At 32.8% G+C, this 22,783-nt stretch overlaps 3 protein-coding genes and 1 long non-coding RNA gene across 5 annotated transcripts in view; 3 read left to right on the forward strand and 1 right to left on the reverse strand.

Annotated features, from left to right (window-relative positions):
- The window catches only part of senp7b (SUMO specific peptidase 7b), a 35,911-nt gene extending 34,148 nt beyond the window's left edge, over positions 1–1,763 (reverse strand). For both annotated transcript variants that reach the window (XM_065259694.2, XM_065259693.2), the window contains exons 1-3: positions 1,608–1,763; positions 937–1,041; positions 668–774 (exon numbers count right to left, since the gene is read on the reverse strand). In XM_065259694.2, coding sequence (XP_065115766.1) covers positions 668–774; positions 937–1,041; positions 1,608–1,649 — 254 coding nt within the window. In that variant the 5' untranslated portion in view covers positions 1,650–1,763. The remainder of the gene's footprint in view (positions 1–667; positions 775–936; positions 1,042–1,607) is intronic.
- Positions 1,764–6,186: 4,423 nt separating this feature from the next.
- LOC135741236 (myelin-oligodendrocyte glycoprotein) lies at positions 6,187–9,727 on the forward strand. Its single transcript, XM_065259893.1, has 4 exons — positions 6,187–6,335; positions 7,320–7,360; positions 7,896–8,216; positions 8,404–9,727. Exons 1-4 carry the CDS (start codon positions 6,304–6,306, stop codon positions 8,535–8,537), a joined length of 528 nt encoding a protein of 175 aa, XP_065115965.1. The 5' UTR covers positions 6,187–6,303; the 3' UTR covers positions 8,538–9,727.
- Positions 9,728–13,184: 3,457 nt separating this feature from the next.
- LOC135741265 (uncharacterized) lies at positions 13,185–14,843 on the forward strand. Its single transcript, XM_065259913.1, has 5 exons — positions 13,185–13,308; positions 13,388–13,708; positions 13,834–13,968; positions 14,047–14,150; positions 14,774–14,843. The coding sequence occupies exons 1-5, from the start codon at positions 13,263–13,265 to the stop codon at positions 14,828–14,830; spliced, it is 663 nt and encodes a 220-aa protein (XP_065115985.1). The 5' UTR covers positions 13,185–13,262; the 3' UTR covers positions 14,831–14,843.
- A 6,144-nt stretch (positions 14,844–20,987) lies between these two features.
- LOC135741276 (uncharacterized) lies at positions 20,988–21,685 on the forward strand. Its single transcript, XR_010529409.1, has 3 exons — positions 20,988–21,071; positions 21,297–21,430; positions 21,584–21,685. It is a non-coding gene; the product is annotated as an uncharacterized lncRNA (long non-coding RNA).
- The last annotated feature ends 1,098 nt before the right edge of the window (positions 21,686–22,783 follow it).

The raw sequence follows: 22,783 nt of genomic DNA on the forward strand, positions 1-22,783 counted from the left end.
CAGATGTGTTCCTTCTGTAGCTAAGGTAGAGCATTGCATTATTATCTTACAATGAGCCGTTTTTATCTACATACATCACGGGTCCCCTTACATGGAAGTCACTGTCATGTTTATACTCCTATAGAGCTCAATTCATCCTTATGTTGTTTTAGACGACAACATGTTTGTCCTGTATGCTTTTTTGAAATTAAGGGGTGATATGTTGGTTGAAATTCGCAATCTCACCACTAGATGCCGCTTAAATTCACACGCACGACCTTTAAAATACATCAGTGTCATTGTTTTGTCTCAAGATGCACGCTAGTATGTTTCTCTAAGGTAAAAACTACTTAAATGTCCTAATATAACTAAGTCCTAGTCCTGGATTAATCTAAAACCTGACCCAAAATGTATGGCTTGAATGCACTGTAAGTCATAAAAGTGTTAACCAAATGCATAAATAGATAAAAATAAATTACAGTATGTCTCCCAATGCGATTTCTTACAGGTCTCATTCAGTACCTATGAACAATAAGATCATGAGTAATAGTGATGCATGCTTTAGCAAACACCAGTCATTACAAACTGAACCAATAACTCCATCTAGTGGTGATTTCAGTTTAAACCACTAGCAGAGTTTATAAACATGAATAACTATTAGTTAAAGATTCCACAAACAGCATCTTACCTCACTGTTTCACACCTCTGGCTCTGGTGTTTTGAATGCATATTTCCATTAGTAAAACTGGATTTATGATTTGTTCTTCCATTATGAGTGACAGACCCCCATTGTTTCTGTAAATAAGACATGTGTTGGCAAACAAAAGAGACATTACATAAAATAAAGTGTGTCACTTGTAAAAGCTAACACGATTTACCAGACATGACTGAATTTATATGTGAGTCTTTTACTGTTAGTGCACGATGACATCATCACAAAACACTGCATCATTTTACCTTAGGCGAGCTGCTGTCCTGCAGTCGAGACAATGGCGACTGCATATCAAAACTGGATGCATCTGATGGCTGCTTCTTCTTGGGGATTCTGAATGGGACTGCCATCTGACAGAAATATAAGCGATACAAGTGCAAATACATTATTAATATAAATATCAATGTTATATTTTCACACAATGTTCTTCTTTACATCATGTAAAATGATTTAATGTAGAAAACAGTAAAGCACAAAAATAAATTTTAATGGATTTTCACAGACTAAGTATATATGATGTATACATATTTATAATGCTTTAAAAGAATGTCATTGTCATTACTAATATCTTGAATCATTCTTATATCAGATTAGATCAAAACTTTAAAATGCATAAAAATAATTTAGTACAACTTTAGCACAAACTGCTACTCTCTCTCTTTCTATATGGGCTGTGATTTTTGTGACGTCGTTTAAATGACAACATGACAGTCACTACAGCTGCATGCATTTAATATAAAATCACACATAATCAAAATTTGTCTATATGCTGAAGAGAAAAGCTGAAAATATGACGTGAAACGCGATCGAGCAGATGTCTGCATGTTTAATCTGGCTTGTTTGGGTGTTGCACTCATGGGACAATAATATTACAGTACAGTATCTGTCTTATAAACTTTGCAAATTAAATACTTACAGCACACATCTGCCTTGGACTCGCTTTATTAATATCAGGCATGAGATTTCGACTGATAAAGTTGCGAATAAATCATGCTGTTCAGTAGACTACCAATATGTGCAATAAGAAGTGAGCATCTTTGTTTATATAACGCTGCTCTTCCGTCTTCTTCCTGTTTCTCTTCTTCTGCTGCTGCTGCTGCTGCTGCCGCGGCTGTGGCGGGTAAATATTCCAAATAACTGTAGCGCCATCTAGCGTATTATTATTATTATTTATTTCAATAACTTTTAGTTGTGTTAAATGAACGTCGCATTAATGTCAATCACATAATTTTTACACATTTATTCTGTATTTAGATGTTATTGTTTACTATTATTAGAATGTTAACAATTTTAAAATTATTAAAATGTTAAAACTTAGAATATTAATATTAATATTAATATTATAAAAGTGCTATAAAACATCAGTCTCTTGTCTTTTTCCATGGAAAGTTTCAGGCTTATATATTCAACATCACTACAAGTATAGCCAGTTATTTAGGCTTCTAAACAATCTGTTGTCTTTATAAAAACAATATTACCACTTATCTTATACAGTTTAAATGTTTTATTATGCAAAACATTTATATGGATGTATTTTTTAGGAGTCCCTCACAAAAGAATCATCATATTTTGGGGTCCTTAGCATTATCAATGTTAAAATCTCCATGCATAACAAAATATCACTTATTTAAAGAAAGCTATAATAAAAGCAGGAGCACAATACTTAGAAAGAGGCTTTGAGATTGTCAAGCAATAGTGAAACATTGTATATTTTTATTATTATACTGTAGCTTGAGGATGTGAACTTAAGGAGGACTGACTAGTTTATATAAAATCACCTTGAAACAACCTCTTCAACCCTGAGGACCCTGTCCCGGGTCCAAAATTTCGTATTTTGACTTAATATAAAAGATTCTTTTAATCTTTAATGCTCCGTCATGGACCCCAGTAACACATATGAGATACTGTTTGAAAGCTTAGTTTCTCTACTTTCTGCAGATATGCATCACTTTGACATATCTTTTACTGTAAGAAAGTTATTTACACTTAATTTACACTATCACCCCCCCCCCCCCCAATATTTTTTGATATCATATAATATTCACATATTTCATATTTTTCAAAAATGACAAACATGGGCAAGTCTTATATCAAATGAAAGCTCTCACTCTCAGGAATAAGGCTGCAGCATTATTTTTGTTCTAATATCAACACATATCCAACAATCATCGAATGAATAATAAGGTAAAAAATGGTCTTTTGTAAACATATGTGAAACTTGAGTGTGAACTGCCTCAGATAGCACAGATAGCCACAAATGATACACCATCTTTTCTCTTAGGTCCTACTCTAAACAATGAGTCCATTCACAGCATTTTCTTTGGTTGTTTGTTTGCATAATTAATCCCTAGCTTTTTATTATATGTGCAAAACAAAAATTAATATTTTTATGAAAAATGTATTTCCGCACCCTTCAGTAAAATAAGAATATCTTTTGAATGCGACATGCTAAAGAGATCATTCTTTTTTTGGGTGTTTACTGTCTGCTGCTGCTAACAACCAGAACTGTCTGCAGTCTGCTAGAGCATCCAGAACCAGAGTTATACACTATCAAAGACAGTGTTTACAACATAAAAAATAAAATTTGGTGTTTCATCATATGAAAAACAACATAAATAACAATATTTGTCACAAACAGCAGCTTTTTATGTAACTTCAAAGGGTTTTCTGCAAAATGATATAAAGAAATTGCATTTATTCCACTGTATGTGGTTATGGTAGCACTTCAAATGTTTTTTGGCAGAAATTGTACACCATAAGCGTATTATTCCTCCCATCAGTTGGAGTAAAATAACTTTTGCATATATATGATAGAGAAAAAAATCCTTTTTCCTGTGGAAGCTGACAATTGCTGGAATCAAACAAAACTGTCTGCAGGGACCTGAGATACCCAGGGCCAGAGTTATATACTTTCAAATAAAAACTTTTGAAAAAAAAAAAACATAAAAAGCGCCTATTTATTTTTGTGTTTATTAGAGGCCTGACATCACATACAACCATATTTAGCACTTTCAACAGTGTTTTATGTAATTTCAAAGGGTTTCCTGTAAAATGATACCAAACTTTTGTATGTAAACCTCTGCATGTGGGTATGGGAAGCTTTTGAAATTGGGTAGGCCAAATCCAGGCAAAATCCCCAAAATAGCTTCAGGGTGGAAGAAGTTAAACTGTAAAATGGCACAGACAGCAACAATATTTAGACATTTTCAGTTAAGCTTATATGTGAAGCTTTTGGCGCCACTGTAGGGTAGGACTATTTAGTTTTTGTTCCGTTTTTAAAAAGTAAAACTGGGTTAACAATTTAGATTTTAAGTGGCTATAATACAAAATTAAACAAGATTGATTATTATCTGTAAAACCACACTTTTACTACAAATACCATGGTTTTATCAAATATAATCAGTGGTTACTTTTACTACAAAACATGGTATTTATAGCTATTTTTCTCAGAGTATAATATGTAGACAGTTGAAAGAAGTTTATACCGGTCAAGAAAATTTAACATTTTTGCAAATATTGCAGAAAACATAACAACATTAACAAACACCGGACTTATATATCAACGATTGTGAGCATACACCACATAACAATAAGTTAGAAGTGATCACTATGCCTCATTCCTTTAAATTATTATCCACCTCTAGTAACAAAAAGGCTACTAAAACTATAAATGTATGCTCACTTTTTGGTGTCCTTGTATAATTTTGCATTATTATTTTCTGAATTCAGAGCTATGTATTTTATGTATCAGTTCCCTTACGAAAATTAACCATGGTTTAACTACAATTTAAAACTAAAAACCATTACTGTAGTAAAACCATGGCTTGCTAATAGTAAATAATACTCAAAAAAAAAAAAAAACATGGTTACTACACTTTTACCACAAAAAACATGGTTCATTTTAATAAGGGTTGGCTATACTTAAACCCCTTGGTCTTCTTCCTTTTTCTTTCTGTTTGTTGATTTGTTGTTCTCTTCAACTATGTATTCTTTAAGCAACTATCTAATAAAAATAAAAATAAATAAAAATAAAAACTTTAGAGGGATTAAAGCAATTTTATTATTTATTTTTTCATTCTATTTGGAGCAACTGTTTATGCGTCCTGTTCCCAAAGTGCTTTTATCCAACATGATAATCTTTCTTGAACACAACTTTTAAGTCTAAATGCGTTTACCAGAATTTCAAATAAAACAAATGTAAACTTCAAAAATTCATAAATGTGGTTTTCATAAAAAACTATCATCTATATCTTACCTTTTGTTAGGCAAGGCAAGGCAAGTTTATTTGATTATCACATACACAGGTAATTTCAAGTGCTTTACATAGAAATAAGAAAACAATCTAAGAGGAAAAATATCTGTAAAAGAAAGAGACATGTATAAGATACATGAGAATTTAAAATAAAATTAAAAGAAAATAAATGTGATTTTAATAAAAAACAGTTCGTAATGTGCGTGTTAAAAACTAATAAAACAAAAAGAATAAATGAGCTTTGTGTTAAACACAGAGATTGTCTATGGGAAAATTAATGTTTTTTTTTTGTTGCTGGGTCCCAATTCGCCTACTTATACTACGACCTAAAAGTATGTACTGTTTTTGTGAGGAAAATGTACGTACTTTTGAGTGTGTAGCAAAAGAGTATGCACGTTCTGGGACGTACTTCGATGACGTCATGCAAAGTGAACGACAACGTGGTTGCCTAGTTACGCACACCAAACGCAGGTCGTTTGTGAGGCGGCTGGTTATGATGTTCATGTGCAACAATGTGTGTAATGAAAGCTACTTATTTTAAAGTCAAAATAGTTAAAGTTTATAGTATAACTATTGTTTAACGTATTCTATGCTTATTTTATACTTATGTTTGCAAATCAGAAATACCGCGATGAAAATGAACCATGCTTTTACTATAGTAAAAGTTTAGTAACCATATTTCTTAATAAAGTTAACATTTGTACAGCCACAGTATTACTACAAATAAGTCAGTGTGGTTAAACTATGATTAGTGTAGTAAAAGGTGTTTTTTTCATAAGGGTTTATAGTAAGGTATAAATCTAAGACAGAAACATAAAAAGAAATACATAAAAAAGACACATGCATGACACAGTACTACAGCCATGGTACTTTATTTTCACAACATCAACCGAATATTACGAGACAATGAAAGATAACTTTAATTAGGGTTAAACATTTAAATTCTTACACTTAAAAGCTGAGGGCGCATCTCCGCTGCTGCGTCTGGCTGCCATATTTACATAACCACAAAGCTCCTCCCTCCCGCACGCAATGGGTTGTGGGCAATATTAGCCGTTAGAGTGTGGATCGATCTGCACTTCGAAATCTAACCGGAAATAGTAGACCATCCGGGTATCTTTGGGATACTCAATTCAACATACTACGTTTTGGGACGTACTAATTCTAGTTTCGAATACTATTTAGGACGGATAGTATGCGAATTGGGACTCAGCATGTGTGTGTGTTTTTTGCAGCCGCGGGCTAACTAACTTCCGGGGATCAGCCTAGTACGTCATCGTCGGTCCATCCCTGTCACTTTATCATCATCTCCACGGTTTATATTTCTGCGTAGGGGATTTCAACAAATTCAACTGTTTGTATGATTATAAATATGTACACCACGACGAAAAGGTATGCTGTGCTGAAATATTTGCCAGGGTACTACTGTATTTTGATTGGTTTTACTTACGTTCGGTTTGTATATACACTAGTCAACATTCGAAGTGGATCAAAACCATTCAAAAAAGTTGACATAAAACCAATCCCTAATACCCATTCTTTTCTCAGGACAACTTTGATAAACTTTTTTGATCCACTTCAAATGTTGACTAGTATATTTTTCACATATGTAGGCCTATCGCCTAATTTGAACTGCATTATATAACAAAACATGAATACTAACCGAATTCAAACTGCCCGCCTGACGCATTACATAAATTGCGTTGGTAATTTGATATTAATTCATGTTTCGTATATATGTATGATCTTAAACGCTTTAAAAATGAAGCGAGAAAACATTATTGAGGTCAATATTGTCGAGGATATCAATATTTTATCAGCACCTGTGCAGGGGTGTCATATGGCCTTTAAGAGGCCTGTATCACATATTCATCATTGTGTTTTATTGATAAGCTAGCCTACATAAAATTGTGTGTAATTTGTGTTACACAGTAAATGCACGTTTATATTTTAAATAATCAAGCTTATGTTGACGATTAAAACATGAAAAATATCAAAGATATTTAGGTTACATTTATGTCAGGACCAAAATATCATATGGGCAATTTTGACTGCATTAGTAAGCAGCACTTTGACTTTGAATTAAGAATGGCAAATTGGTTCAAATTTATACTTACTATGATCACACTTTTGGTTTTGTTTGTTAAAATATATATATATATATATATATATATATATATATATATATATATATATATATATATATATATATATATATATATATATATATATATATATATATATATATTATATATATAGGCTTTGGTAACCAGAGGTTTCATCATCCATGTTTGTCATCTATGTCTCAAATTACATGATTTACACATCGTTAATGCTTGTGTTGTTATCTTATGCCAATTGGTGTTTGTTTTGCAGTCTGCAGTGCATTTGTTTCATTGTGCTGTTTATTATTAAAGGTAAGCACCTAAAAGTAGTTTTTTTTTTAAGTTAAACATGTGTATGCAAAACAAAATTGTACTTTCCATAAAGCCAACACAAATTACAAAAGCCATAAAAAATCCATACAGTATAATAGATGTGTGTGTCCTTGGTTCCAATCAAGCTAACTACATGTATTGTGTCATATGTTTTGGAGCTGAATTAGATGTGGTGGTTAAAGAGATAAGCCTTTAATCTGATTGAGTGTGTCTGCGTTTTGCACCAGCTTATTCACTTAACTTGCAGGACACCCAGCCAGCAAAGAGTTAAGAGAGTCATTTTGTGAGGTCATAAATGCATGGATAAGCATATAAGCATATCGCTACCTAAACAATACATATCTGGACCTTTTGAAAGGTTTTGATTTCTTGACCTTTTTTTACAGTGTACTTCACGCTGTTCAGTCAAACCCTGTTGAATAAAATCAAGTGCAATGAATATATTGTTTCACGCAGACATTTTACTAAATAAATGTTATTTTTAAAGTGACAATCGTTTTATGTGTCTTTTCAGCATCTCTTCAAGAAACAGTTCAGGGTTTTGTTGGAAGTTCAGCATTGTTGCCCTGTCGTTCATCACAAGTCCTTACAGTACACTGGAGATATAACGACATCAAGAATGTTTATGACATACAAAACGGCAAAGAGTCCACTAAAGAGCAAGATTTTCACTACAGTGGCAGAACCCAAATGTTTCCTAAAGAGTTCATAAAAGGCAACTTCACCCTCAAGCTTACAAATCTTAAACAAAGTGACGAAGGAGCCTACTGCTGCTTCATCCCTGACAGTCCTGATCCCAAAAATGTACAGCAATGCACAACGCTTCAGGTTAAAGGTATGATAAAACAGATGCTATTTCTTTTATAATTCATATTGTTAAAAAGGATTTTCATGTGGATGTTTTTTTGCCATTAAATTCACTTTGCACCTTTATAAAAGTGCATTTCCTATAATGTTTCTATATTGTAGTTTAGTTCTTCTATATTTGTGTCTCAAAGTAATCCTAATTTTTTCATCAACAGATGTTCCTGTGAGACCACGTCTAAACCAAGCAGGACAAGCAGAACCCAGGAATCAAACACCTGAAACAAAAGCAAACAGAATCCTTTTACTCTTAATGTCTCTCATATTTCTTAATATTCAGTGTTGCATTTGATGGTGAATGCAGATGGTTTGTTTACAGGTTTATGATTTGGTAGCAGAGCTAAATTGAGACATTTCTTTAGGCATCCTTATTACATAATTTAACTTCTTTGTGAAAGTAATTTGAAAATTTCAAACCTGTATAGGGATGATGCTGTTCTCCTCATTGTTCTAACTTTACCATTATATACCATTAGATTTTAAACACAAAACAAGGCTTTAGGAGATATAAACATTTTGTGATATATATTTCAGCTTTGTGTTGATTTGTGTTGACAACTCACTGAAAATATTTTTTTTATAAAAATGACATGAAGATGGTGCAACACTTTGACTAGACTTTACCTCTATCCTCAAAAGCTTTGTTTTCAATAGCATTAAATAGGGCTGTAGGTCTGTTGCTTGTTTATTAAGCCTCATGTTTTATGAGATGCAGTGCTGTTCATAATGCTATATGTAATATCTAAACGAGGTATAGTTTAAAAGTTGTGAATAGCTTTTCTGGAATTAATAGCTTTTCTGATGCTCTTTAGTTACACAATTTCTTATTTATTAGTTTGTTTGTTTACTTATGTATTTATTTTTGTGCTTGCTTGCTAATTTATACATTTATTTATTGGTTTATATAATTTATTAAATTATTTATTTATATTTTATTTATTTATTTACTTGCTTATATATTTTATTTAATTATTATTATTATTATTTTTGTTTGTTTAAAGTCTCCTAAAATGTTACAATTCTGTGTCGTGTAACTTAAAGTTGTTGTTGGAACATCTACCTGCAAAAATTAAACTAGAATGTTTTTTGAAAAGTCAACGTTTTATTTTCAAGTGCACTCATATCAGTCCGGTACCTTGTAAACATGACTGTATTCATGTGGATTGCTTGAAAAGCCTCTATGGCTTGACTTTAACGTTAAATGTGATGCATGGGCTGAAATGAATGAATGGACTGTGGCCATAATGTTTGAGACTGAAACTATTGTCTGAATAAATGCATTGCAATGCATTCTGGATAAGAATCGCCCGCACAGAGTGGCACTGTTTTTGCATGCCATGGATGGTCAAAACTGAAATAAATTTCTACATGATAACCTCTCATTATGAGATTAACATTCATGAACTCTTCATTTGAATTCCTGCAGCAATCCCAAATCGTGAACTGAAGAACAAATCTGAAAAATAGTTTACAATCTAGACCATGTCTTTAATGGGTGTTCAAGGGACCGTGGTGGTTTACTGGTGTTCCTTAAATTTTTGTTTGGAAAATTTGCAATATAAGCTAATGATAAACATCAAAACATTATTAAAATAAAAAGCATAAAGTTCACATTATAGTAATTTAGTTTCTGTTTCAAGTTTCTGTATTTTTTGCTCAAACAGTCCCTCTTTTTGTTTATCCCCATGCACTTTGCATTGATTTGTTTAAGGGTTAAAAAATAAGGTGTGTCACCACCTGTCCACAGGTCAGGTGTGCCATGTTTCCTATACGAGTACAGCTTCTACTGAAAGTCAGATAAATTTCCAGCAAAATATTGTATGGTTCGACTGGACTATGTTGGATCAAATAAAGCATATTTCTTTTTGCAGTATCAAAACAATGCATGGTTTTATGGTCTGTTGCACATCTGTCACCGCATCAATTCAGGCCCAGTGGAACGCAGCCCACCACAGAAATACATTATTTGGTTGCTATGATGCAGAGATCTGGTTTAGCAGAAATAATGAACACATTGTTATTTGTGTTCAGTACAAAGGACTCAGAAATCCTTGCCATCGGACGGTAGTGATGGTCGTTTTCGAAGCACTGCTTCATGAGGCTTCGAAACATTTACGAATCTTTTGTTTCGATTAAGTGGTTCGGAGCTTGTTTCAAACTGGCCAAAGTCACGTGATTTTAGCAAACGAGGCTTCATTACGTCATAACTGTTTCGAAACGTTTCGAAAATCCGACGATTCACCACTAGGGGGAGTTGATCACATGACCAGTGTCTTATATGTTTCGGTGAACTCGGGCCAGTTTTATTATAAAAGTTCATAAAACATTTATCCTTCTGACTAATAACATTAATAATGACTAATAATGCCATTTTGTCTATTTATTGTTTATAGACAGATTTAATGACAAAAATGTGCATAATTAAAAGGGTAGTTAGTTTTAATCATTTGTTTGCCCTAAATAAAACTAAAAACACATAATACACTTTTAACTATGTCTAAATTAAGTTAAATAATTTTTTTAACATATTTTAATAAAAATCTTGCTATTATTTTGTAAAAAAAAAAGTGTAAAATGTTTGGCCATATCTGCTTTACACTATTTTGACCAGTTGGGGTCGCCAGCGTGTGTGGTGTTTCGAACTGCTTCGAAAAACTGAATCAATTTTCAAAGCAATTGGTTCAATTGATTCGAAGCTTCGAAAAGCTTCGTTTCTCCCATCACTATCGGACGGCATTAAAGTACTTCAGGTTAAATGCATCTTCGTATCCCCTTACATTACCAAGCTTACCTTCAACTCTTATCATATCCATTAATCTACTTAACTCCACCTTGTTTGGACATTAGTTATGTTACTCATGCTATCATGAGTGGAACCACTTAATCCTGGGTGTCCCCACCATTATCTGGAGAGCTCTGCCTTATAAACCTTTTGTCACCAACACTCCTCTTCAAATAGATTTCTTATTTCTTTAAATAGAATTCAAGTTTAAGTTTTCCAGTCAGTGGCGGAAGTCCTTGCCACCCCTGTTGCCACCCCGCTGAAAACATTACTTTGTTTGATTTTTACGAACATTTCTCAAATCTCCCAGCGGACGTGAATGCATCCTACGCAGCACGCACAAGCGTGGTGTTGCTGCTATCTTTTCATTACGCTTGTTCGACTTCATGCGGCGCCGCAAGAACCGACTGCCGGATGATGTCAAAGTTCCGCGAGAGCAATTTAAAAGCAAACTGCTCCGTATGATTTCGCGAATCACTCTCGCGGTACTTTGACGTAAAGCAGCTGTCTATTCTCGCGGCGCCGCATGACGTCGAACAAGCCTATTGGTTAAGCTGACACGCAGCTCCTTCGTACTCCAAAACATAACGCGCCAACACGCACATGATCGATGAAGAACGTTTTGCTGGTATGTACGGCTTTTATTGGTATTAAATTAAACGAAGTACTGTTTTAACGGGAAGTAAGGAAGACATTGCACTGTAGTGCTTAGCATTAATACTTCAATGAGCATTACTAGTCTTGTGAAACTGACTAATACTGTCACGCCTGCGTGAAGATGCTTAAAACAATAAAAAACTTGTCGTTAGCAAATGTTCAGCAACAATCGGGTAGGCTTATTCATATTGTCACGTGTAATGCAGCATATTGAACTTAATAAAACGACCGTGGATATAGAACAGGGTTGTAAGAGCATATCCTTATATCATGTGGGAAATATATTCAGGAAAGGCAAGAAGTGATGGCACAGCTACAGAGTGTTGAGCAAATAGATGTAAGTGTTAAAAATATCTTATATTTAGCGGGAAAGGGACAAGGAGCAAGTTATTTTTTTGACTATTTAAAAGAAACTGGACTGGATAAGAGAATTTAGGAGGAGACAAGTATGAGCAGAAGATGGCAGTAGTGCAACAAACTGGATGCAAGCTGCCGCTAAACACCAAAGAAGAAGAAGAAGAAGAAGAAGAACAGGGTTGTAAACAGCGCGCTTTTCGGCGCCTCACGCTTTTTAAACGTCAGTTTGGGTGACTTGGGTCTGAGAGGGTTGGATTATAATTTCACAAAGTCATCTGAAGCCATTCCATAGCTTAATGTGAGGGACAGAAGTCTATTTACATAAGTACATTAAAGTTAACGGAAACTAGTTCCCTCCTCCCTAAACATAACATGTCTAGATGTCTGTAAGCAATATTCCTTGTGTTGTCAAATAGGCTAGACCTCAATATACTCAGATTTTGTCGTAGTGTATTATTTTAATATTTGTATTATTAGTAACGGTGTACTTGGTAAATAATAACAAGCAAATTGTTCAAAATTTTGGTTTCTTCATGAGGTGTGTAACTATAGGGACGATATTACCAACTTCTTTATAAAGAAGCAAAAGTCAGGTGCAGATCAGGTCCACTCCAAACAGATCCCAGTTGTTCTATTTTTGCTGTATACTTAATACATATATAATTGTGTACATTTAGGAAAATAAACAACTTTAATTTAATCTATATACAGTGTACTTGAACACTTTGTATATTGACCCCCCAAAATAATACCTCGTCACCCCTTTGCCACCCCTGTTTTAAAAGTCTAGCTCCGCCACTGTTTCCAGTAGAGGGCGCCAGACAACAGAGAGGTTTTGTTTATATTAGTGTGATTTTGACATACAGATGAGGCCTTCAAAGCTGCCCGTGCCTTGTGGCCTATAGCAAAACCATCATTATTGACATTGTGTGGCTCCACAGTGAGAAAATATATTGGACAAATGTCTTCTTAACACTATGTGGGTCAGTGGTTTTGGATAAAACATATGCAGACTTTATAAAGCTCAGTTTCTGGGAATCTGTCAGTGTAATTGTTTGACTGTAGCTTAAATTGAGGAAGAAAATACAAAACCCAACACATGAGGATATAAAGGGAGTGTTTCATTATGACTTCCTCTCAGTGGTTTGTGTGAAATGTCTCTCACTTTGGTCTCAAGTAAAGATGTATCGCAGTTCTTTGTGAAAGAAACAAGAAACCTTCATGCAAAAGCAAGAGATCAACATGAAGATCTTTCAGCTTCTAATCTGTAAGTCTTACTGCATAGACAACAATACATTATTCATTGTGAAATTTAAAATACTTTTATAAAATAATTTTGACTCTAGATCTGTTCATATCGTGTCAAACGGCAGAGACTTTGGATCAACTAACAGATTTGGGACAAAATGTGACTATAAACTGTGATCTGGACTCAAATGAAGTTTATTGGATTTTACTGAAACAATCAGATTCTCATACAGTGATACTGCGTTCATTCTCAAAATCAGCCCATTACTTTAATAAAACATTTAAAAAGAAATATTCAGTACAATCTAAACACCGTCTGGTGATATATAATATTACTGTAGATGAGTTAGGAGTTTATTACTGTATGAACAAAGATACACCTCCAAAACTCAGTACCAGCACAAGACTGCACATCATTAGTAAGTATTTATAATTAATTGCCAAGTTATTTAAATACTATAACAGCATCATTTACCAATTGTTTAAAAAAATGAAATTGTTGACAATTAGTCATTATTAGATAAAAAAATTATTTTCCGTTCAGAGCCGACTGAACTCACAAAGTTCTCATTGTATCTGAATGAGACTTTAGTGAAGTGTATTCAACACAATGAGACACAATGGCACTTTATCATCATTATATCTGCGCTACTAAACGCTCTGATCATTGTCATCACTGGTGAGTTATTTTTATTAAACACATACAATTAAATATACAGTAATGTGACTATAATAATATTCATGTTTATTTCTCCAGTAGTTAGTTGTTACTCTAAAGAAAGATTAAAGCTTCAGGATACAGATCTACAGCAGACTAAACACGTCTATCTAAAACAACACGAAGAGATGAGCCGAGTACAGGTAAACTATCTTTATATATAATTTAAATACAGTACTGTACAAAAGTTTTAGGCCACCACCACCAGCATTGTTGTTTTAGCAAAGTTTTAATGTCAATCATTATTTCTTTTTCTCTCTTTTTATTAAGATACAAACAGAAATACAGTAAACATTATTTTCTTCTTCATGCATTCAGTCAGTATTTAATGTTGACCTCTCTTGGCACGAAATACATCTTGAGCTTTTTTAAACAGACTGAAGTCATTAAGTCGTTCGATTAGAAATTAGGATTTAATTTCATTTAGGTTTAAGAGATCCAGCTGCCTGCTTTTGCTGAAGTGGAAGTTTACTCTAAATTCTTGACACTTTAGCTCATACTTTTATACTGTTTATAATATTACAAACAATGTCCTGTATTTTTTGGTTTTATTCTAATAAAGAGACTGAGAAATAATTATCACTATACCAATACCGAAACAACAAATTATTGCTGGCATGGTGGCCTAAGACTTATGCACAGTACTGTAAATGTACTAAAAAGTGATTTTTTAAACTTGATATCTGTAAGACTGTAGTAAAATAAACTACAGTTTTAAATTTTTAAAATGAAATTTTAATAAATGTTTATATTGCCGTATGTTCAGTACACTGCAGTGAGATTTTCAACATGTGAGGAGTCTGAAGACACTCGAGTCATCTGAACCTCTGCTCTTCTAACGTATCAATGTTATCAGTTAATGTTGATTATAAATATATCATAAATAAATCATCTTTGTGAAATCTACCATGTTTTACTGTGGTAACTGCTATAGAGGTTATAATTTTTTTTGTTTTTGATTGTTGATTGACAACTGGAACTTGATGGTTGGACTCGATGTTGTGGGAGTTTATATAAAGTCTAAATAAAGATCAGGTGTTGATATTCAACAGAAAACCACTGAAGACAAATGACAGAAATATACTATGACTAAATTATTAATGTGAATGTTTTGCATCGACCCTTTGTTGGGTTTAATAGAACATTAAAAATTAACAAAATAATAGACAATATAAACTTATCAAGTGTGAAGGTTTATTTCATATGTTACAAATGTGTGACACTGAATATAAAGGTCGAGGTTTACAAACAATGAACATCTCTTCATGAAGTATAAGACAAAGTTTAAACCACAGCAGCAATACTGAAATACTGCCCTGTTTCCATTTGAGGTTTAGAAAACCATGAGCGCTGTTTTACAAACACGTTAAAAGATTTCAGCAAAACACCAAACTAGGTTCAAGGTTAAACCACCGGTCTAGTTAAAGGTGAACCTCTATAGTTTTAAAGTGACCAAAGTAGTGGAAAACATCTCTGGGTTTTGTTAAACATGAGTTGCCTACTTTTGGCAAAAAAAAAAAAATCATCTGCTGTTACAATGAAAAGTACAAAAAATACAAAAAAATAAAAATAAAAACAGTTTATTAGAAACACAGAACAATGTTCATTTTGTTTGGCAGAATTTCCTTTTTTAATTTAAATAAACATTGATTTTAATAAACATTGATTTTACTTTTTTGTATAGAAAATAAACTGTAAACAATACTACACTGAAAAAAATGATTCATTGAATTTAATCAATTTTTTTAAGGTAAGTGGTTGCAATCAATTCATTTAAGCTACATTTAAACAAAAGTTTTATATTTCATTTTACGTTACTAATCTTTTTTGTTTAAATGTAGCTTAAATAAATTGATTGCAACCACTTACCTTAAAAAAATTGATTAAATTCAATGAATCATTTTTTTCAGTGTACACAATTTCTTTAAATATACAAAACTACCAATAACCAACAACAAAAAGGTCTAAAGTTTAAAGTATTTTCTTTTGTGATAAAAAGACTAAAATTTTATCTGGTTAATGTATTCAGTTCAGTGTGTGGTTAGTTGATGGTTAGTTTCAGAGAGAAATCAGATATTTTCTAGCTAAGTTAGGTTATATGATTCATACTTGTTATTAATTGTAAGTGTATATAAGTATAAAATCAAGCATATTGTTTTTGGCGTCCTTATAGCATGGGTGCTGTCGTGGTTTGACTACAAGTTTTTACACTGCTTGGAAAACCACCGTCACATACTGAAAGATCAACAGGAGAATCACTATTAACATTTAAACAACAGCTGTGCCTTAAACTAAATTTATGTTTCACAATGAAATCCAACCAGTAGTGTACTGGGGTTTGTTTGTTTGCATTCATTTAATGTAATGAATATAAGTAATGATAGTTAATGGTTTTACCTGTTGTTGGTTTGGGTCTTGATGTTCTTCTTGTGTCAGGTGTTTTATAAAATCAGTTTTATAAAGTTGTCCTGAACTGTTTCCAGATCTGATCCAACAACTATTATTAACAGCACACACAGCTGCCACCAGACCTGGTTTTGCACAATTTTTTATCACAATTTAAAATAATAAACAATGCATGCATAATACTTATACATTAACCAGGAAAATGATGTTATATTTTTAAACAGAAAGTATGATAACATTGCAGGTCACCTATGCCTAAAGTTATGAATGAGCCTCTTATGAATTATCTTTATTTAGCCCCTCTTAAAAATATTTTTACACAATTACCTCTAATAAAACAACATCATTATAGTTTAAAATCACATGACTGTATTGAATAGCTAAAAATATCACCTGTATTGAATAGCTAAAAATATAACCTGTAATGAACAGCAAAACAATCATCAGACCAGAAATGAGGATGAGAGTTGTGCATTGTGTTGAGTTTTGCTCAGTTATAGTTGTCTGATTGTTGCTCTGTTGTATTGTTGAATGTTGTGTGATTGTTTTACTGAACTCAGTCAGTTGAGTCGGTTCTGTAAATAAAGTTTGTAGAGTTTAGCAGTCACTATTACTGTCAGTTTACTACATTAATATGTTTACATAACTGAAAATGTACTTACCAATGATGTGCAGTCTTGTGGTGTTACTGAGTTTTGGAGGTGTATCTGTGTTCATACAGTAATAAACTCCTAACTCATCTACAGTAATATTATATATCACCAGACGGTGTTTAGATTGTACTGAATATTTCTTTTTAAATGTTTTATTAAAGTAAAAAGCTGATGTGGGGTTTGAGAATGACTGCAGTATCACTGTATGAGAATCTGATTGTTTCAGTAAAATCCAATAAACATCATTTATATCCAGATCACAGTTTATAGTCACATTTTGTCCCAAATCTGTTAGTTGATCTAAAGTCTCTGCAGCTTGACACAACATTAACACATCTATAAGATAATAAAAAACATCATGCGATCACAGTCTCTTAAAACGACTGTACAAAACAATTTATAACAAAAACTTTCAAGTTTACAAATGTATAAAAAGATAGTCAAAACATTTATAATAAACTCACAAAACTGAAGTTGAATAATCTTCATGTTGTTGTTTAGTTTAAAACGGCTGAGCGTTTGAATAAAACCTCTACTGCAGAGACCAGACAGGAAAAAAACACCTCTGTGTGGTATCAGCACATATCTGTGGTAAATGAACACGACTATTATTAATAACCAAATAACTCATGACACTTTAAAAACAGACTTATAAAAGCCAAACAGACTGCCTGTCATTTCTAAATACTTATTTAATTATTTATGCATTTGGAAGATATAAATATTTTTTCATCATTTATTCATCTTTGTTATTGTTATATGCTAAAACAATTGTCCATGTTAGTTAGCACCAAAAGTGGTTCTTTGCTCGTAATCATAGAAGAACCATTTTAGTGCCATATTGCACCGGTGAAGCACATGTGAAGCACCCGTGTAGAACCATATAGTGCTATGTAGAACCATATGTGGTGCTATATGGCCCCTATATGGTTCTACACTGGTGCTAACAGGTGCTTCACAGGTGCTATATGGCACTAAAATGGTTCTTCTATGATTACGAGCAAAGAACCACTTTTGGTGCTATATAGCACCGTTTGTTTTTAGAGTGTTCATTGTGCATTGTTAACAAATTTAACTAATGTTAACAAATACTTTATTATTGTAAAGTGTTTCCATATATTTGAATTAAACAAATGGCCAATGGTCAACTAAATGAGCTACGGGAAAAATATAATCAGTATAATAATATACAGTATAACTTTAAACCAGTGATTTCAACACAGATAAGTGCTGTCAGTCAGAGGGGTTTGGTTTATTATGTGTAAAGAAATGTATTGTTTAAATAAATGATTAATGTTAGAGATTTCACAGATTGTGTTTATTTCAGGATTGTGAATACTTACAAATAGGAAATTTAAACCTTTTGTTTTAGTTGTGGTATAAAACTACACGAGGAGTGGAAAAATGAGGAAGTGCAAGTAAATGTCCATTGGTTATGTTATAACAGTTTAAGTCTTTACAGAATTGCGACCATCTTATTCATCCACAGTTATCTGGCAAAAGACGCTAAGCATTTTTATTTGAGTGTTATATTTCAGATTTTGGTAACAGTGTTTTATAACGGTGCATTGACAAATCACAACAGTAAAAGTTTAAAGTTTTTCTCTTTTATACCCAGTTTATTTTGAACAACTTAATTTTTTTATTTCCTAACATTTTACAACCATCAGGATCAAGCACATCATTAAATTAATCACAAGATGTCAGAGTTGACTTGACTGTGTTCAGACTCTTCCTGATGAGGAAAAGCTCACAGCGGTGTACTGAAAGAGTCAAAGATGAACTACTAGTATTAGTAAGAGCACACATATAACCAACTGATTATCTTAACAGTGAGAAATTTGATAATCAAATCAATGATTTATTTACATAACAGTTTTAATGTGTTTTGTGTGATTTACCAGTGTAAAGCTCTTTGACTCTTGAAGTTGATCTGGAGACACAAACTGACTCTGTTGTAATCTTTTATCTTGATGTTTTGTGTTTTCTCTACAGTAATAACACACACAAGCTAACAAACAGAGATGTTGTGTTACACTATTTTAAATATGGAGGCACATTACTGAATATTTTATTCAAGTTAAAGTAAATAACTCACCAATGACCACAATGACCAGAAGAGCATTTAATAGAAAAGATATGAGAATAATAATCATCCATTGTGTTTGATTCGGTTCAATATATTTGACTACTGTATGATTCTGATGAATATAATCAACTTCAATCTGACTGTGAGCTGATGAGTCCTCTGTGAATAAAGATTTAAAGTCAAATCTAATGAATGCTATTGTTATGTGTTGAGCTTTAAGCTGTTTAAAAAAAATCAAAATATTACAGAGGAATCACAGGCCCTTACCATTCACATGTAGTCTGGTGCCACTGCTGAATTTTGGAGGTGGTGTTGTATTCATCTTCATACAGTAATAAACTCCTAATTCATTAATAGTGATGTTATTTATAGATTATTTTTAGATTGAAGTGAATATTTGTGTCTGAATGTTTTGTTGAAGAGAAAAGCTGTTGATGATAAAGTGCGTAATATCATCACAGGAGGATCTGATGTTTTCAGTAACAACCAATAAATCTCTTCTTCATCCAGATCACAGTTTATAGTCACATTTTGACCCAAATCTGTGAGTTGATCCAAAGTCTCCGCAGCTTGACACAATACGAACAGATCTAGAGTCAAAATAATTGTAAAAACTATTATAAATTTCACACAAAATAAATAATTATTTTTTAAAACAGTTATAGTTTAGACTTACAGATTAGAAGCTGAATGATCTTCATGTTGATCTCTTGGTTAAAATGCTTTCACATGAATGTTTCTTGTTTTTTTTCACAAATACACTGAGAGGAAGTCAAACTCACAGACAGACAGACAGACAGACAGACAGACAGACAGACAGCTTTAAAGACATCCTGTCACATATTAAAGAGAAGTCATGTGTTGTTTATTCATCTCTCTGTTGTCTGGCGCCCTCTACTGAAAACTTTAAACTTAAATTGAGGCAGAAATACATTTGATGAGGAGTGAGCACCTATAGCAACAACTTAAAACAGCAATTGGGAGTATACAGACAGTCTACATATTCTGGTGACATGCATGCACATGTGCTGTATTTATGATGTGGTAAGACAGTCAGATGACCAGCATGAGTATCTCACTGCAGATGAAACGGAGTCTTGTGTATTCTCTCTGTTTTACTAAACAATGCAGCAGCACAACTAAACACATTCACGTGACTGAGAGATGATCTGATAATAACACAAGTGTTTATGTACGTAATCATTCAGATCAAAGCAGCAACATGAGGATTATTCAGATTCAGCTCTGTAAGTTTATTACGTTTTAAGCATATGTTTCATGTTCATTGTTTAATGCATTGTTAATATTTGTTACAGTGAATATATAAATTTCAGTCAGTCCATGTGTTATTATAATAAATGTGTGTTTTTCTGTGTTTCTTATCTTATAGATGTGTTAATGTGCTGTCAAGCTGCAGTGACTTTAGATCATCTAACAGATTTGGGACAAAATGTGACTATAAACTGTGATCTGGACTCAAATGAAGTTTATTGGATTTTACTGAAACAATCAGATTCTCATACAGTGATACTGCAGTCATTCTCAAACCCAACATCTGCTTTTTACTTTAATGAAACATTTAAAAAGAAATATTCAGTGCAATCTAAACACCGTCTGGTGATATATAATATTACTGTAGATGAGTTAGGAGTTTATTACTGTATGAACACAGATACACCTCCAAAACTCAGTAACAGCACAAGACTGCACATTATTGGTAAGTACATTTTCAGTTATGTAAATATATTAATGTAGTAGACTGAAAGTAACAGTGACTTCTGTAACAAATTGTACAAACTTTATTTCATACAACCTCCAACAATGCAACAATACAACAATCACAGAGCAAAACTCATCACAATGGACGACTTTCAATCTCATTTCTGGTCTGCTGAATGTCTTTCTGATAACTACAGGTGATTTTTTTTAGCTATTCAATACAGTCATGTGATTATACAACTAATGATGTTGTTTTATTAGAGGTAATTGTGTGTTTAAAGAGAGGACTTTTAATTCTATTTAAATAAAAATCATTCATAAGGGGCTAATTTTTAACTTAAAAATATAACACAATTTTCCTGGTTAATTTACTGTATAAGTATTATGCATGCATTGTTTATTATCTTAAAATGTGATAACAGGTCTGGTGGCAGCTATTTGTGCTGTTAATAATGGATGTTGGTTCAGATCTGGAAACAGTTCAGGACAACTTTATAACACTGACTTTATAGAACAGCTGACACAAGAACAACATCAAGACCCAAACCAACTACAGGTAAAACCATTAACTATCATTACTTATATTTATTACATTAAATGAGTGAGAATTAATGCCAAACAAACAAACCACAGTAAACATTATGGTAATTTAATTTAAGGCAGAGCTGTAGTTTAAATGTTAATATTGATTCTCCTGTTGATCTTTCAGTATGTGACGGTGGTTTTCCAAGCGGTGTAAAAACTCAGCCAACACAACAGCACCTGCTAAGTATGCCAAAAAACATAATCACAAGAATATGCTTAATTTTATATTTATATACACATACGATTTATAACAAGTATGAATTATATAACCTAACTTAGCTAGAAAATATCTTGGAAACCTAACAAATTGATTTCTTTCTGAAACTAACCATCAACTAACCACACACTGAACTGAATACATTAACCAGATTAAATTTTAGTCTTTCTATCACAAAAGACAATACTTTAAACATTTTTGTTGTTATTTATTGGTAGTTTTGTACAGTTAAAACAATTATGTAGTATTGTTTACAGTTTATTTTCTGTACAAAATATTAAAATTAATGTTTATTTCATTAAAAAAAAGGAAACTCTGCCAAACAAAATAAACATTGTTTTGTGTTTTTTAATATACTGTTTTTATTTTTTAGTATTTTTTGTACTTTTAATTTTAACAGCAGTTATACCATGGTCTGTTTAAATACTCGATTCTGATTGGCTGTAAGGTGTGCATTAAAACCGTTTAATGCACAGGTAGTTCCAGTCAGTTTGATTACAGTTAGAAATTAATCTGCTACTATAAACATTGGTAACCATAGTAACACAGTTACACTTGCAGAGAGAGCGAGCGAGCGAGCGAGACATAAGTGCGTCTCTCTTTAAAGTGCACAGGTTTTATTTCAGCACTACTTAATTTAAAGCGGATGGAGTGCAAGCCTTAACTTAAGAAAGTGACCGTTATTTTTACCCGTCTGTTAAAAAATTACACTGTTAACATTAATTACAGCTTTAACTTGGCAAATAACCAAGGTATAAGCGGGATAATCCACGGCTAGCCATGCATTAAAGGGTTTTAATGCACTTCGCAGAGACAACCACCCTCCGCTACGCGTCGGGTGGTTCTTCGCCTCTACGTCGTGCATTAAAACCCTTTAATGCATGGCTAGCCGTGGATTATCCCTTACATGATACTTTTGTATTTTTGTTTTTAGCAACAAAACTCAACATGTTTAACCAAACCAAGAGATGTTTTCCACTGGTTTGGTCACTTTTAAACTACTAATAGAGTCTCACCTTTAACTAGACCGGTGGTTTAACCTTGAACCTAGTTTGGTGTTTTGCTGAAATCTTTTAACGTGTTTGTAAAACAGCACTCATGGTTTTC

The sequence above is a fragment of the Paramisgurnus dabryanus genome, chromosome 24 (genome assembly GCF_030506205.2).
Source record: "Paramisgurnus dabryanus chromosome 24, PD_genome_1.1, whole genome shotgun sequence".
NCBI lineage: Eukaryota > Metazoa > Chordata > Actinopteri > Cypriniformes > Cobitidae > Paramisgurnus > Paramisgurnus dabryanus.